General features: G+C 52.3%; 1 protein-coding gene across 4 annotated transcripts in view; it reads left to right on the forward strand.

The window, feature by feature from the left end:
* ABCC10 (ATP binding cassette subfamily C member 10) overlaps positions 1-12,532 on the forward strand; it is a 52,462-nt gene extending 39,930 nt beyond the window's left edge. For 2 of the 4 annotated variants that reach the window (XM_090045844.1, XM_090045835.1), the window contains exons 9-22: positions 711-809; positions 1,045-1,234; positions 1,683-1,760; positions 2,483-2,674; positions 3,218-3,353; positions 3,795-3,990; positions 4,436-4,779; positions 4,960-5,129; positions 6,952-7,112; positions 7,625-7,878; positions 8,293-8,438; positions 8,929-9,026; positions 9,248-9,360; positions 11,977-12,532. In XM_090045844.1, the coding sequence (XP_089901970.1) occupies positions 711-809; positions 1,045-1,234; positions 1,683-1,760; positions 2,483-2,674; positions 3,218-3,353; positions 3,795-3,990; positions 4,436-4,779; positions 4,960-5,129; positions 6,952-7,112; positions 7,625-7,878; positions 8,293-8,438; positions 8,929-9,026; positions 9,248-9,360; positions 11,977-12,112 (2,313 nt within the window). In that variant the 3' untranslated portion in view covers positions 12,113-12,532. Of the gene's footprint in view, positions 1-710; positions 810-1,044; positions 1,235-1,682; positions 1,761-2,482; positions 2,675-3,217; positions 3,354-3,794; positions 3,991-4,435; positions 4,780-4,959; positions 5,130-6,245; positions 7,113-7,624; positions 7,879-8,292; positions 8,439-8,928; positions 9,027-9,247; positions 9,361-11,976 lie in introns of those variants that run through there. The other 2 variants (XM_090045863.1, XM_090045852.1) reach the window with 2 other exon arrangements.
* The last annotated feature ends 932 nt before the right edge of the window (positions 12,533-13,464 follow it).

The following is a 13,464-nucleotide window of genomic DNA, read 5'->3' on the forward strand; positions in this document are numbered from 1 at the left end:
CTTCATCCTTCCTAAACCATATGAGCCCTGTCTTTCACACAGCCCAGGTGCTGCTTTTCTGTTAGTGCTGCTTCCTAGTAGACTGAGGCTCTCCCCTCTTGGAACTGGGGAGAGCTGACGGGGCAGTGCTTCTAACTGTTTTCTTTAAGATGTCTCCTGAGGAGTGGGAGCTTTGGATCCCAAGACAAAGAGAGGTTATTGGGGCTGCCTATGAGTCCTGTGCATTAAGTATTTATTTTCCCAATAGCCAGAGCCAGCTGAGAGCTGAAACTGCCGGAGCAGAGAGCCTGTCCCCATGGTGGGGCCAAGTAGATGGCTTGAGTTTGTTTCCTCCAGTCAGTAAACACTGCATTGCAGGCTCCAAGCATGCTGGGTACACTGGCCAGCAAATCTTCCTGCTGTACCAGGGAGGGAGGAAAGGACTCCTGCTCCTGTTTTGTAGTCAGGAAAGCAGAGGCACACCGGGACTGACAGCTTGATTTTTTGAGATGCAAAGTGCTGGGAGCTCAGTTTGAGCTAGGGGTATTTGGCATCTCTTCCTATCAAGCCAGACCACTGGGTATTGCCTGAGGTGTCTTAGTGAGTTCGTACCAGAGGCAGGCATCAGACCCAGGAATCCTGATTCTGAACGTTCCCCCGCTGTCCACCCCAATCACGCTGCATCTGTGAAGCAACTTTTTAATGGATGCTCTTGTGTGTTTCACTTTCAGATCTTACCAGCAGGAGACCAGACAGAGGTGGGTGAGAATGGTGTGACCCTCAGCGGGGGACAGAAGGCTCGTATTGCCCTGGCTAGAGCTGTTTACCAGGTAAAGGTACAGGAGGCCAGTTGTGGCATACACAACCTTCAAGTGCAAAGCCAGGACTAGACGCTCACAACAGTTGGTGGTCCAGAAGCACCTTCAACTGATCGAGGTTGAGACTCCAGGAGTTAGGAACTGCCCCAAGCCAAATGCATCCTTCTTTTCAGTGGCATCTAATGACATAGAGCTGGAACAGAAGGAGCTGGGGGCTGTATCACTGTCTCTTCTTCCACTTGCTCAGGGGAAGGAAATCTATCTCCTCGATGATCCGCTGGCAGCAGTTGATGCTGATGTAGCCAATCACCTTATGCAGAAATGCATTCTAGGGATTCTCAAGCACAAGACCAGGATCCTTTGCACCCATCGGACCGAGTTTTTGAAGAAGGCTGACACCTTATTGCTGATGGACCATGGCAGAATAGTCAATATAGGTATAGCATCATGCCTTTTGTTGCTTGTGTTTCTGGCTGCAGACCAGGCTTCAGGTCTCAGGACTCAGTCCCTCACCCTGACAGTAATACTGTATGAGTTTAGAGGCAAACAGATCATGGAAGATCAAAGCTGACAGCTGCAGAGGGGATGGGATTAACTAGGCTGGAGTTCATGGAAACATAAGGGTTCAGGAGCACAGCAGATGAGCAGGGAGAATGAGGGTGTGGGAAATGTAGCGGGACAAGGATAAAGCAGGCCAGCTCTGGACAGAGAGGCATGAGCAGAGTAGAACAGGGGCAATAGTTATGGGGGTGCACGTGCTGGGTAGGAGGACAGAAGTGCAGAGACAGAACAGACCTGAGCCATCTTGTGCTGAATATCCAAATGGACTCTTCAATCCTTAAGAGCTCCGTGGAATATAAAGCATTCATGCTTCTGTCTTTCTAGGAACCCCATCTGAGATCCTGCCTTTGGTGGAAGCCATCCCCAAGCTCCAGCAGAAGGACAAGAAGAAACAGGATAAAGGTCAATACATGGGGACTTAAGGAGGAGAGAGGGACAGTGTCACTCAGAATAAATTGCCTGGCAGAACCCTCTACTTCCTGCTCTGATCTCCACACAGGAATTCAAGGCACCTAGACTCATGGGACAGGGAGGGAAAGTAGCCAGTAACAGCCAAGGTAGGAAGAGAGGGAGCTGGTTGCTGTGAAGTGAGTTGGGATGGGGAGAATCCAGCAGTTCTGGGCTCCTCCCTGTGCTTGGTCAGTGAGGGTGCTTCACCACCCTTTCTTGGGAGAATGAGTTAGATCCCCATGATACATGTGGAAAGGAGATGTGAACATGCAGGCTTCTTTGAGCCATCCTGGCCCCTTAGCAATAACCAAATCTGCTGAAGTGAGGAAGTGTGACTGATGACTGCTGGACTTGGAAAAGAGTCCCATTCCCACATTCTGTGCATTATTGCACAGCTGGCTAGGAGTCTTCTGTATGCTTGGGACCAGAGACAAGTCATCCTTCCTCAAGCAGCAAACGATGGCCAGGAAGCCATGTCCTGACTGGCACCACGAGCTGCAGCAGGACCTCCTGACTGAAGTGTACTGGAGCTGCACTGCAAAGAGAAGGGAGAGGGAATAGATCTTTGAGGGGGTTCCTCAGAGCAGAGAGTAGCCTTGCCCATGGTTGCAGGGAGTGGGTGCTGCTGTTCCAGGGAACCTGTTGCTGCATTGATCTGTGCCTTTTACCCACAGCCCTGAATCAACAAGAGCAGCAGGATGATTTGGAAGCAAAGGCAGAGGAACCAGAGCAAGCCACTTGCCTCCTCCAGCGTGAGGAGGAGAAGAAAGAAGGGGCAGTGGCGTTCCAGGTCTACAGGGCCTATTGGCTGGCAGTGGGAAGCTGCCTGGCATTGTCCATCCTCTTCTCCCTATTCCTGATGCAGGGTAAGGCAGCAGCATGCTCTGCTCACTTTCTGGGCCTCTGTTTTCACTTCCTGGCTTCGTTCCACAGATATGGGGGTGACAGGGTGGGCTTCACCTCCATCTCCCTGGAGGAGGAAAGTCCAGTCCTCCTGACCTTGCAGCCTGAGGCAGAGCAGAGGCCTTATCAGCACTTCCCTGCCCATCATGGCAAAGAGCTCTCCATGTGTGTGAGGGTGGGATGTCACACTCTAGTTTGTTTCTCCGCTGTGATTTGCGGGGGGCGGGGAGAACATAAGGTGTCTCTATAGAAGATTCTATTTCTTTAGAGGCTTTGGTCTGGCTGAGCCTGATCCTTGGCTCCCAAGGCTGCTGTCCATTCCTCTCTGGCTGCAGTGACTACAGCAGAAAGCATGTTGAGCGCAGAGGCTGGATTGGGCTGGGTAGTGAGGTGGTTAGGCCAGTTCCTCAGCTCCTGTAGTTGTGCTTTCCTCCTAATGCTTCTGCCCCACATTGATTGACACAGTATCTAGCCCTCACCCTGTACTGACATCTCTGTATCCACAGCCTCCAGGAATGTTTCGGATTGGTGGCTGTCGCATTGGATCTCCAACCTGCCCCCCACAGTGAACACCTCTACGAGGGTCCTGTCAGCTCCTCTGCCTTCCCAACAGCTGTTGCTTTTCTCAGTTGTGGGACTTGTGTGAGTGAGCACTGGTGGACAAGGGCAGGGAGCAGTGGTCTTCAGTGTTGCTAGGAAAGCCTCTTGTTGGGAAGAGAGTAAGGTGGACACCCCTTTTTGCACAGAGCTTGCTCTGAGAGCAAGACAAGGACAAGAAAATCAGAAGGGATGGAAGGGCACACTACAGGCTTGCCACCTGTGGCAGAAAGGGAGACGCTTGGCTTCATGAGGCTCCAGGCATGGAGAGAGCCTGTGCTCAGGCTGGTGGGATCGATGCGTCTCAGCTTGCAGAGGCTGGTGAACAGTAGGGGATTCTACCCTAGCACAGGACTTAGTAGCCCTCCTGGCTTCTCCATGTCCCTGCCTCCTGCCTGAGGGTTTTCTGTCTCAGAGGCTGTAGGTAGGGGTTGGCCATGGTAGAAGGTCTCTGAAGCTGCTCCATGTTCTTTCCCTCTCTTCCAGCTTTTCTGTCCCAATGTTGGATGCAGCTCCAGTCCCCCACAATGACACACTGAATGTGAACTTCTACCTAAGTGTGTATGGGGGCATTGCTGGGGCCAACTCCCTCTTCACCATCCTGCGAGCCTTCCTCTTTGCCTATGGCACCATCCGCGCTGCTACCATCATTCACAGCCGTTTGCTGCAGAGGGTGACAAAGGTAGCAGTCACAAGGCCAGAGTAGGGCAGGCTGGGGACATGAGAAATCAGTGCCCCAGAGTGCTACCATCACCTCCCAAGGAACCCACCTCATGGCTGCAGTCATGTCCCCACTTTTCCACTCCAAGGTGGCCGCTGGAGCGCCCTCTTGTATGTGCGTGCATGTAGAAAGAGATGGCTGGTGGAGCCCTGTGGCTGCAAGCTGTATTCTGCTGCTAGAGGTTGGGGTGCCCAGCTCAGCAGAGGAAGGGTCTCCTTGGATACAGGTTGGGAGTTCCTTCCCTCTCTGTGTCCAGTTCTGCCTCTCTCCAGCACTGCTCTAAATGGTGGCTGCTTGCTGAGCTGCCTTCCAGCTGAGATATATGCCCAGGCTACCCTTGTCCATCAGGGAGAGTCCCTGGACCAACACAGTATGGCTCTTACTGCTCCATTTCCCATGTTGGCAGGCCACGATGACATTCTTTGACACCACGCCAACAGGCCGAATCCTGAACCGGTTCTCTTCAGATCTGTATTGCGTAGATGACAGCTTGCCCTTCATCCTCAACATCCTTCTGGCCAATGTCTATGGGCTGCTGGGCATGCTGGTGATGATTACCTATGGGCTGCCCTGGATTGGCCTTGTTCTGTTGCCATTGACTGCCCTCTACTTCTCCATCCAACGCTATTACCGGCGTACCTCCCGCGAGCTCAAGCGCCTCTACAGCCTCACCCTGTCCCCCATCTACACTCACTTCTCAGAGACTCTGACAGGCCTGAGTACCATCAGAGCCATGCGGGCCACTGACAGGTGAGTGCTGCTCCTCAAATGGGAGGGAATTGGCACTCAGAAAGCCCAGCACTTTGGCTCTCATTAGAAGCAAGGGAGGTTCAGGTCCTAGGGCCAGTCTGGATGGCAGTTGGCAGTGACCATGAACCAAAGGGAGAAGTGCTGGCTTTGATGATAACATCTGCATTGTGCTTGACCCAGGTTTGAGGCAGAGAATCAGCTGCGACTGGAGCAGAACCAGCGGTGCCTCTTTGCCAGCAACACTGCAATGCAGTGGCTGGACATCCGCCTACAGATGATTGGAGTTGCTGTAGTTACAGCAATAGCAGTTATTGCCATCATTGAACACCAAAGACACTTGGGAAATCCAGGTGGGTTGTGTGAGAGTGGGCTCAGAGCTGCCTGCTCCCCACACATGGCCAGGGCCTCTCAGTTCTGCATCTTCTAGCTGAGAGCTGCAGTTATTTCCACCTGCCCCAGTGGGGTCTGCTCAACCCCTTCCCCCTACCCTGGAGGTGTCTTTTCCTGCCCTCCTATCCTTCCCTCCCATAGAGCTGGGTGACCAGCTTGTCTCCCTTCCTCTGTGTCTTGGCACAGCCTAGTTTTGTGACCCCAGCATTCCTTCAGCCTTAATGTGTCTGCTGTGTTCATAGATTTATAGATGGTAGGGTCAGAAGGGACCTCAATGGATCATTGAGTCCAACCCCCTGCCCATGGCAGGAAAAAGTGTTGGGGTCATGTGACCCCAGGCAGGAGTTTGTCCAGTTTCCTCTTGAAGACCCCCAAGGTAGGGAAGAGCACCAATTCCCTTGGAAGCCCATTCAAGATTCTAGCAACTCTGGCTGTGAAGAATTTCTGATGTCCAACCTGAATCTACTCTCTCAGCCTGTGGCCATTGTTCCTGGTTATTCCAAGGGGTGCTATAGTAAGCAAAGCATCTCCTATTCCCTGCTGCCCTGCCTGGTGAGTTTGTATACTGCCACAAGATCCTCCCTTAGCCTTCTGTTGCAGAGGTTGAAAAGGTCCAGGTTCCTCAGTCTTTTCTCATAGGGCCTTCCCTGCAGGCCTGTAACCATATGAGTGGCCCTCCACTGGAGCCCTCTCAAGGTTGTCCACATTGCTCTTGAACTGTGGCGCCCAGAACTGGATGCAGTACTCCAGCTGACCAGTGCTGCATAGAGGGGAAGCATCACCTCCCTGGACCTGTTTGTGATGCACCTACTAATGCATGACAAAGTGTGGTTAGCTCTGCTAATTACTTCATTACACTGATGACTCGTATTCCTCTTGGAGTCAACTTCAAGTCCAAGATCTCTTTCTGCCTCTGTGCTGCTGAGAAGGTCATCCCCCAGCCTATAGGTGTGCTGGAGATTCCCTCTCCCTAGGTGAAGCACCGTGCACTTGTCCTTGTTGAACTGCATCCTATTGTTCCCTGCCCACTTCTCTAACCTGTCCTGATCTGCCTGGATTTGTTTTCTTCCCATCAGTGTGTTTACTTCACCCCATAGTTTTGTGTCATCAGCGAATTTGGACAGAGTGCTTTCCACACCCTCATCCAGGTCGCTGATGAAGATATTGAACAGCAATATCGGTGAGTTACAAAGGACTGGAAGGGGCCTTCTGGACCACTGAGTCCACTCACCTGCATTTCCAGGCAGGCAGCCATTAGTTTAAATGAGTTCACAAGATTCTCCCATGACCCCTTTGGTATACCACAGTCACAGACTTCCCATAAGTAAACAGCAGGCAAGACAAGGGCACTGCTAATGCCATGTCACTGCAATAGCAAGGAGTTTGTTAAGTTGAAACAGTCTGGCCTGGTAGAAAATTCCTTCTTGGCCCCAAATCCAATGGTCAGTTTGACAGTGAGCACATGAGGAAAGACCCAAGATCCAGGTGCTGGAGAGCTTTGTAAGCACTATTATGGACACTAGTGAACCCCACCAGTCTCCAGCTGCTAGCTACTGCCAATGTCTAGTGCTTCTAAGGAAGACCAAAAAAAACCCCCCAAACCCTCCAAGAAACCCATACCAGAAGCCAAGTAATGCATTAATGGGAAGAAACAAAGTCCTCCCTCCTGAGCACTGCAGACAGCCAGCAAAACCCCTGACATCTGGGAAAACCATGTCACCTGCTCTCATTATTACTCTAAGGAGACCCTGTCCTCATACTGTACCTCTCTTGTCCTCTCAGGACTTGTGGGCCTGGCCCTGTCATATGCACTGTCTGTCACAAACCTGCTCTCAGGCCTTATCTCCAGCTTCACTCAAACAGAGACCATGATGGTGAGTGTGGAGCGAACAGAGGAGTATACCACAGATATCCCCATGGAGCCCCAGGAGCACTTGGTCCAGGTAACAGCTTGCACTCTGCTCTCTGAGTTTGGTCTGTGACACATCTCCTGGCTCTGTACCTGGCATTGCACCCTCTCCTGCTTCCTTATGTGTCCCCTGGGGCCCTGCTGTGCCAGCATTGAAGATGGGATTACAGGGATCCAGTGAACAAGTGCTGGGAACTGCTGGCCTGACTTGTAAGGACTTCTCAGGATAGTTGCCCTTTGTAGTATGTCCCTAAAGGACTTCTCAGGCAGGTTTTGCTGAAGGAAGGGCTGATGGAGATGGACAGGGAACTGAGGGGTTAGGATTTAAGAGGAGTGGGAGACACGATGTAGTTGAGAGGCCCAAGGAGGGGCATAATAAAGCTAGCATGGAACTGGGCAGAAGGTGAGCCAGGGTTGGTCAGAGGCTGAGCCCCCAAGAAGGGGTGGCTGGGAGGTGAAAGTAGGGCACAGTTAGCATGAAAGGTAGAAGACAGGGCAGCCTGTGATTGTGATCACATTTCTATCTCATTCTCTTTTGTCCTTGAGGTGCCCCCTGACTGGCCAAGCCAGGGCCATGTGGAGTTCCAGCAGGTGGTTCTGGAATATCGGCCAGGGCTGCCTCATGCCCTGGATGGGGTGACCTTCACTGTCTACTCCGGAGAGAAGGTGGGGATTGTGGGGCGCACAGGATCCGGCAAATCTACCCTTTTCTTGGCACTTTTCCGCATGCTGGAGCTGAAGTCGGGGCAGATCCTCTTGGACAATGTTGACAGTCGATTGGTGGGCCTGGAGGACCTGAGGTAGGATGGGCAGAACATTGGGATGAGCAAATAGCACTAAGGGCCCAGCAAAGTGCTCTTTCCCCAGGGATGGGACTTGGGCTTTAATGGATACCATGCCCCAGAGACGACTCTGGTGCTAATGGCTACCAGTGACATGGCTGAAGGAGTGAGTGAAGGTCCCTCCATGCCCAGTCATGTCTGGAGATGGCAGGTTCTGTGCACCACTTCCCTGGTTGTGTGGGCTGAGACTCCCATGCTGAGTGCAGCCTAACCCAATTTGTGTGTGTCACAGATGCACCTTATGTACAACACCCTATGGTGAAGAGCAGTCTCTGAGATTGAGAAGAGAGTTGGGGGGTGAGTCTTGCTTTGGAGGAAACTCTCCTTGTTCACACCCCATTTCTTCCTGCCTCATCTGTCCTTCCTCTGCAGGTCTAAACTGGCCATAATTCCCCAGGACCCATTTCTGTTCAGCGGGACAATCCGGGAGAACCTGGACCCCCTGGGGCGACAAGCAGACTCAGATCTGTACCAGGTGCTGGAACAGTGCCACTTACAGGAGGTGATTGTACAGATGGGTAAGTTTAGTGCTGTCAGGAGGCAGGGAGGTTCTGGCAGTGGGAAGGGGAGGCCCTGAGAAAGTTGGTGTGCTGGAGAGGGGTAGCCAAGGGTCTTGTGGGATCCAGCAACATCTGGCATGGAAAAGTGAGGCCCCACTGGATTCCAATGGGAATGGTAGATGAGGCCCCCATACAATCCTATGAGGGCCAACAGGAAGTGGTGAGGAGTTGAGAGATTCTGTGGGGGTAGAGGTCCCCAGAAGGGACTAAAAATAATTTTGTTGTAGGATGTTAGGTCCCAATTAGACTCAGTCAGGCTGTGGAAGCTGTACACCATGATTCCAGCAGAAGGCATGCAGTCTTTGTAGCAGAGGTAGCCTGCAGCCATATCTAAAAGTCCAGGCACCCAAGGACTTGCCCTGGGGCTGAGAACAGATAGTTTTCAGGCCTTTACTGCCAGGTTCCTAAACCAGGCCTTGTGGCATGACTGCTACCTTTACCTCTGCAGGTGGATTGGACTGTGAGCTGGGGGAGAGAGGAAAGAGCCTGTCAGTGGGACAGAGGCAGCTCATGTGTCTGGCAAGAGCCCTCCTGACCCAGGCCAAAGTAAGTGCTGCTGACTCCTGCTCAGAGCAGGGAAGTCTTGCTTGGGAGGGTGCATACCTGTTCCTGATGGTGGGCGAGAAGGGCAGGATGAGGAGGAGATGGGATGCCCTGATTAGGGAACAGTGTTGTGGCTGAGAGCTGTGGTTTGCACTGCCCCTACAGCCCATCTCTGGCACAGGACCCAGGGCACTGGGGAGATCTTTGCTCTCTGTCTTGGGCAGGTACTGTGCATTGATGAGGCCACAGCCAGTGTGGACCAGAAGACAGATCAACTTCTACAGCAAACCATCCGCCAGCGCTTCACTGACAAGACTGTGCTGACAATTGCTCACAGGTACAGAGAGCTTTTTCCCACACTGAGACCCAACTAGTGTGTGGAGGGAAAAGGGGCAGGCTAATTTTTCAATTCACCTAGCTTAGCCCCAGCATCACCCACTCCCTGGGCCTTCTATACCAGACTTTCCACCCTGGCCTTGCCTCCACCCCTTATGTCACTAGTCAGGGCCTGTTATGGTACTGGTCAGGGCCAGGTTCTCAGCATTGCCTGCTGCCCCAGCTGTGAGCTGAACAGTGAAGTCAGTATCTGGGCAGCTTGCCCAGTATTTGGCCATCTTGATCTTTCAAGGGCAGGGGACTACAAGGAACCTCTCTATTTGCTTTTCCTGCTCCACAGTGAAGTATCTGTTGACTGTCCCCCTGTAGTCTTTGCCTCAGTGCCTCAGGCTCCTGCAGCATCCAGGCCATGGAAACCATCATGCCCTGACAGGCAACAGAATTATGTTTGCTTTGGAAGGTGGCTGGTGGAAACCTAGAAAGCTCTATTGCTGGAACCTGTCTGCTAGGAGAAGGGTACAAGAGTTAATGCAACCTGTGAAGATACAAAGGGGTTAGAAAGAGTCCAATATGAGAGCCTGACCCCTGCATTCAGGGACCTCTGCCATCTTGGGGAGTGGAGAAGACTGAACAAAAATTGGAGCCTGTCTTGATCAGCAGAGGGCACTGCAGGACAGCCAGAGAGATGAAAGCTGCAAGCTGGCTGTAGGGGTGGGGATTATTCTTTTCTGCAGTGCCTGGGAACTGTAGCCATGGACTAGGACCCCACTGTGCCAGGCAGAGAGAGCAAAGAGATAGTTTATACTCCATGGAGTTTACAGCCTATCCATGAGACAGAGACAAGGATATGGTCAGACGGGGCACCAGTTACCCTGGTTGGCAGCAGTTTCAGCACACCGGTGACATCATAACATAGGAAAGCTTTGAGGAAGGTTTTGAAAGAGGTTCACCTGTTTAGGGTCTGCTTCCAATGTGAAGGACAGCCTGAGGGAAAGCACAAACAAAGATGCTTGTTTGATATCAAAGAGGTGATAGAGGCTGGCACTGCGGGGGGTGGAAGTCGACCTCTCCATGGTGAGTGAAAGGATGAGGTGAGGGGAGGCTCTGAACAGCTTAGAAACTGAAGACAAGCAGCTTCTGTATGGTGCAATGGGCATGAGGTGGAAGCAAAAGGCGGGTAAGGTTTTGTCTCAGCTTTGGGAAAGGATCCTGGCAGCAGCATTGTGGGCAGATGCAGCAGGACAGGGCTGCACTTGTCAAGGCCCCAAATGAGAAGATTGCAGTAACTGCACGGTGAGGTGACAAAGAATTAGTTGTGTGGAGGGAGAGGAAAGGCTGCATCTCAGAGGTGTTACATGCAAAAAAATCTGCAAGTTTTAGGCACTGCCTGGATGTGAGGAGAGAGAAAGGTCTAAGAGCAAGACAGTAACAAGCCTGGATGATAGCAGGATGGCAGCGTAGGCCACTGTGATGGAGAAAGGGTAGTGGAAACAGCTCGTGGGGAGGGAATTTAGAGTTGGCTTTTAGTCATGTTGAGCTTGAATTTCAGCAAGGAGCTGTCAGGCAGGCTAGGATTTTAGCTGGGGGAGAAGGAACAGTTTGAAGCAGAGGAAGAGCCATGAGCTGTCCTTGCAGTGAAGGTAGTTGACTTCATGCCTGCACATATGTTAAGGTGCAGAAGGGGACTGAGGAGAGACCTATAAAACCTTCCTAGAAAGCTAAGGGACGAGGATCCTCTGAGGGAGCAGTAAGAGGTAGGAGGAGACCAAGAGAGGCCAGAGTCACAAAGCCCAGGGCGGACAGGTTCCCAAAAGAACATGGCCACCCATGTCAGCAGCAGCTCCAACCCCATCACCTTTAGGATAAAATTAACTGTGAGAATGGGAGTGGTGAGCAGGAGGCTACCTCCCAATATGGACCCATCACTCACCCACACTAAGCAGTGTCAGGCTAGGCTAAGCCATTACAGGTCCCATCAAAGTAGAGGAATCCATGTCAGTCAGAGTTGGGCATTCTTATTAGCACATCCGTACTGCCTCTTGCACTCCATCCTGCAGGTCACTGTAAAACCAAGGCTCCAATACTTGTACCCGTGTAGAGATCCTCCAGTGCCTTCTGCAAGAGCTGGGGCATGAGCTGGTCTTCTGGCCTTAATCCTGTGCTGTGATTTCATGCTACCAAAAACAACAGAAGTGGATGGATTCAGTCTCCCATCCCCTGTGGGAGGTGGGCTGAGCTTAATCTTCCCATTTAAAAAGGGGACATCCAGGATAAACCAAAATAACTCACTCAAATTCAGGAAGCCAGCTGGTGGCAGAGCCAGGAAGCAAACCCAGGTATCATGACTTATAGTCCCTTTTCCCTCCCCTACTAGAAACATTGCTTTCCTTTTTCTTTCCTATCCCATTGCATAGTGTTACTTTAGCAACATGTTGTTCTTCCCCAGAAACAACTGTTTCAGTGATGATGACAGAGCAGTCTCTGCTTAGTCTGCCAAGTGACCCAAGAGGTGTGCCAAAGGGCTCCATAGAAATAGGTGCTCCATGGGAGAGCAGTATTTGGTGCTTCTCCCAATCCCCAGACTACCCCAGTCCCCCATTCCATTTGTTCTTGCCAGGCTGAACACCATCTTGGACTCAGACCGTGTTCTGGTGATGCATGCTGGGAAGGTGGCAGAGCTGGATTCACCTGCTGTCCTCAGCAAGAGGGAGGACTCCTTATTCCAGCGACTTCTACACAGTGGGCAGCAGTGATTTCTCCACAGAGTCTGAGACCAGAAACCACCCCTCCTAGAAGCACTCTTGTCCCTTTGCATGCCAGCACCATGGCTGGCATGCTTCCCTAGCCCAGCGTGCTGATGGGAGCAGCCGTCCACATCCTACAGGCCCAAGAGCTTCTGTGGGATGCTGCTGTTTCATCAAGAACTGGAAAGGATGGGGCCTGCTCACAGTGGAGCTTGTTTCAGGCCAGGAAGGCAGGGAACTGTCTCCTAGTTCCTGATGGAGTTGGGCAAGGACTTGCTGGGTTAGGAGCCACAGGAGGGGGAGCCATGCTCCTGGCCTGAGGGTTCCCCCTCTTTGTAGTGGTGATGGTGTCTGCAGAGCTGTCTGGTGTGTCTGACTCCTGCTAAGGACTCAAATAAAGTGATTTTAAAACATAAACATCATTTTTTCACAGTCTCTCCTGCAGCCCAGGTCTTCACTTCTGTCCCTGCAGTGCCTCTCAGCTCTGGGAGGACAGGCTCCCCCTACTTCCTTGTGCTCTTAAGCTGCCGTGTCCTCACCTGCCTCTTCAAACCAGCCCAGGGCAGCAGCTGGGAGCCTTGGTTCCTCCATCTCTTCAGCTCCCTATAGCATAAGGCCTTGGGCCTGAAGTCATTCTCCACCCTCCTTCACCACATGTATTCAGCACAACCCTCATGGACAAAACAGTAGGGGGTGAATCTGAGATACTGTGTGGCCACAGGGGAACATCGCACCTTGCAATTATGTAAGGGCCTCCAGAAGCCTGTCCAGGCAGCCCCTGTCCAGGGTAGATCATCCTTTCCTCTGCACCCCACAAGCTGCACAAGACTCTCACTATCACAGCTTCCTGGGCTGATACTCCTCAGCATTGCCTGGACCCCAGCCATCTCATGGGGGTGTGGAACCTGCCAGCCTGGGGAGCAGCAATTTGCACCCGGCTCCAGGAGGAGTAAAGCTTAGCTTCAAAACCAAGTCTCCTGCACAGTTGGACCAACCTGCAGTGAGCAGTCCACTCCTCCCATCATCCCGCTTACTGGCAGCTAATGCTGCTCCTGTGGCTTTCAATTGCCTTTTCCTTTCTCCAGTTCCTCTCCAGCTGCAGGTAGTCAGGCCACTGGAGTTAGTTTTGCATTCCCCACTTGCCCCCACAAGGCCCTTCCCTTTCTCCCCACCACTCTGAGGAAGTTCCAAAGCACCAGCAGCTGTCTTGAGACACAGGGACTCCTTTCCCTCCGTTGAGACTGCAGGATCCAGCTGCCCCAGCCCTGCCTGTGCACTGACCAGAAGCTCATGTCATAACCCAGCCTCTCGACATCAGGTGGCCTCTCTCTCATGCATGTTGGCACTAAACAGCTCTTAAG

Source organism: Crocodylus siamensis, chromosome 1, assembly GCF_052110815.1.
Source record: "Crocodylus siamensis isolate JL-2025a chromosome 1, ASM5211081v1, whole genome shotgun sequence".
Classification (NCBI taxonomy): Eukaryota; Metazoa; Chordata; order Crocodylia; family Crocodylidae; genus Crocodylus; species Crocodylus siamensis.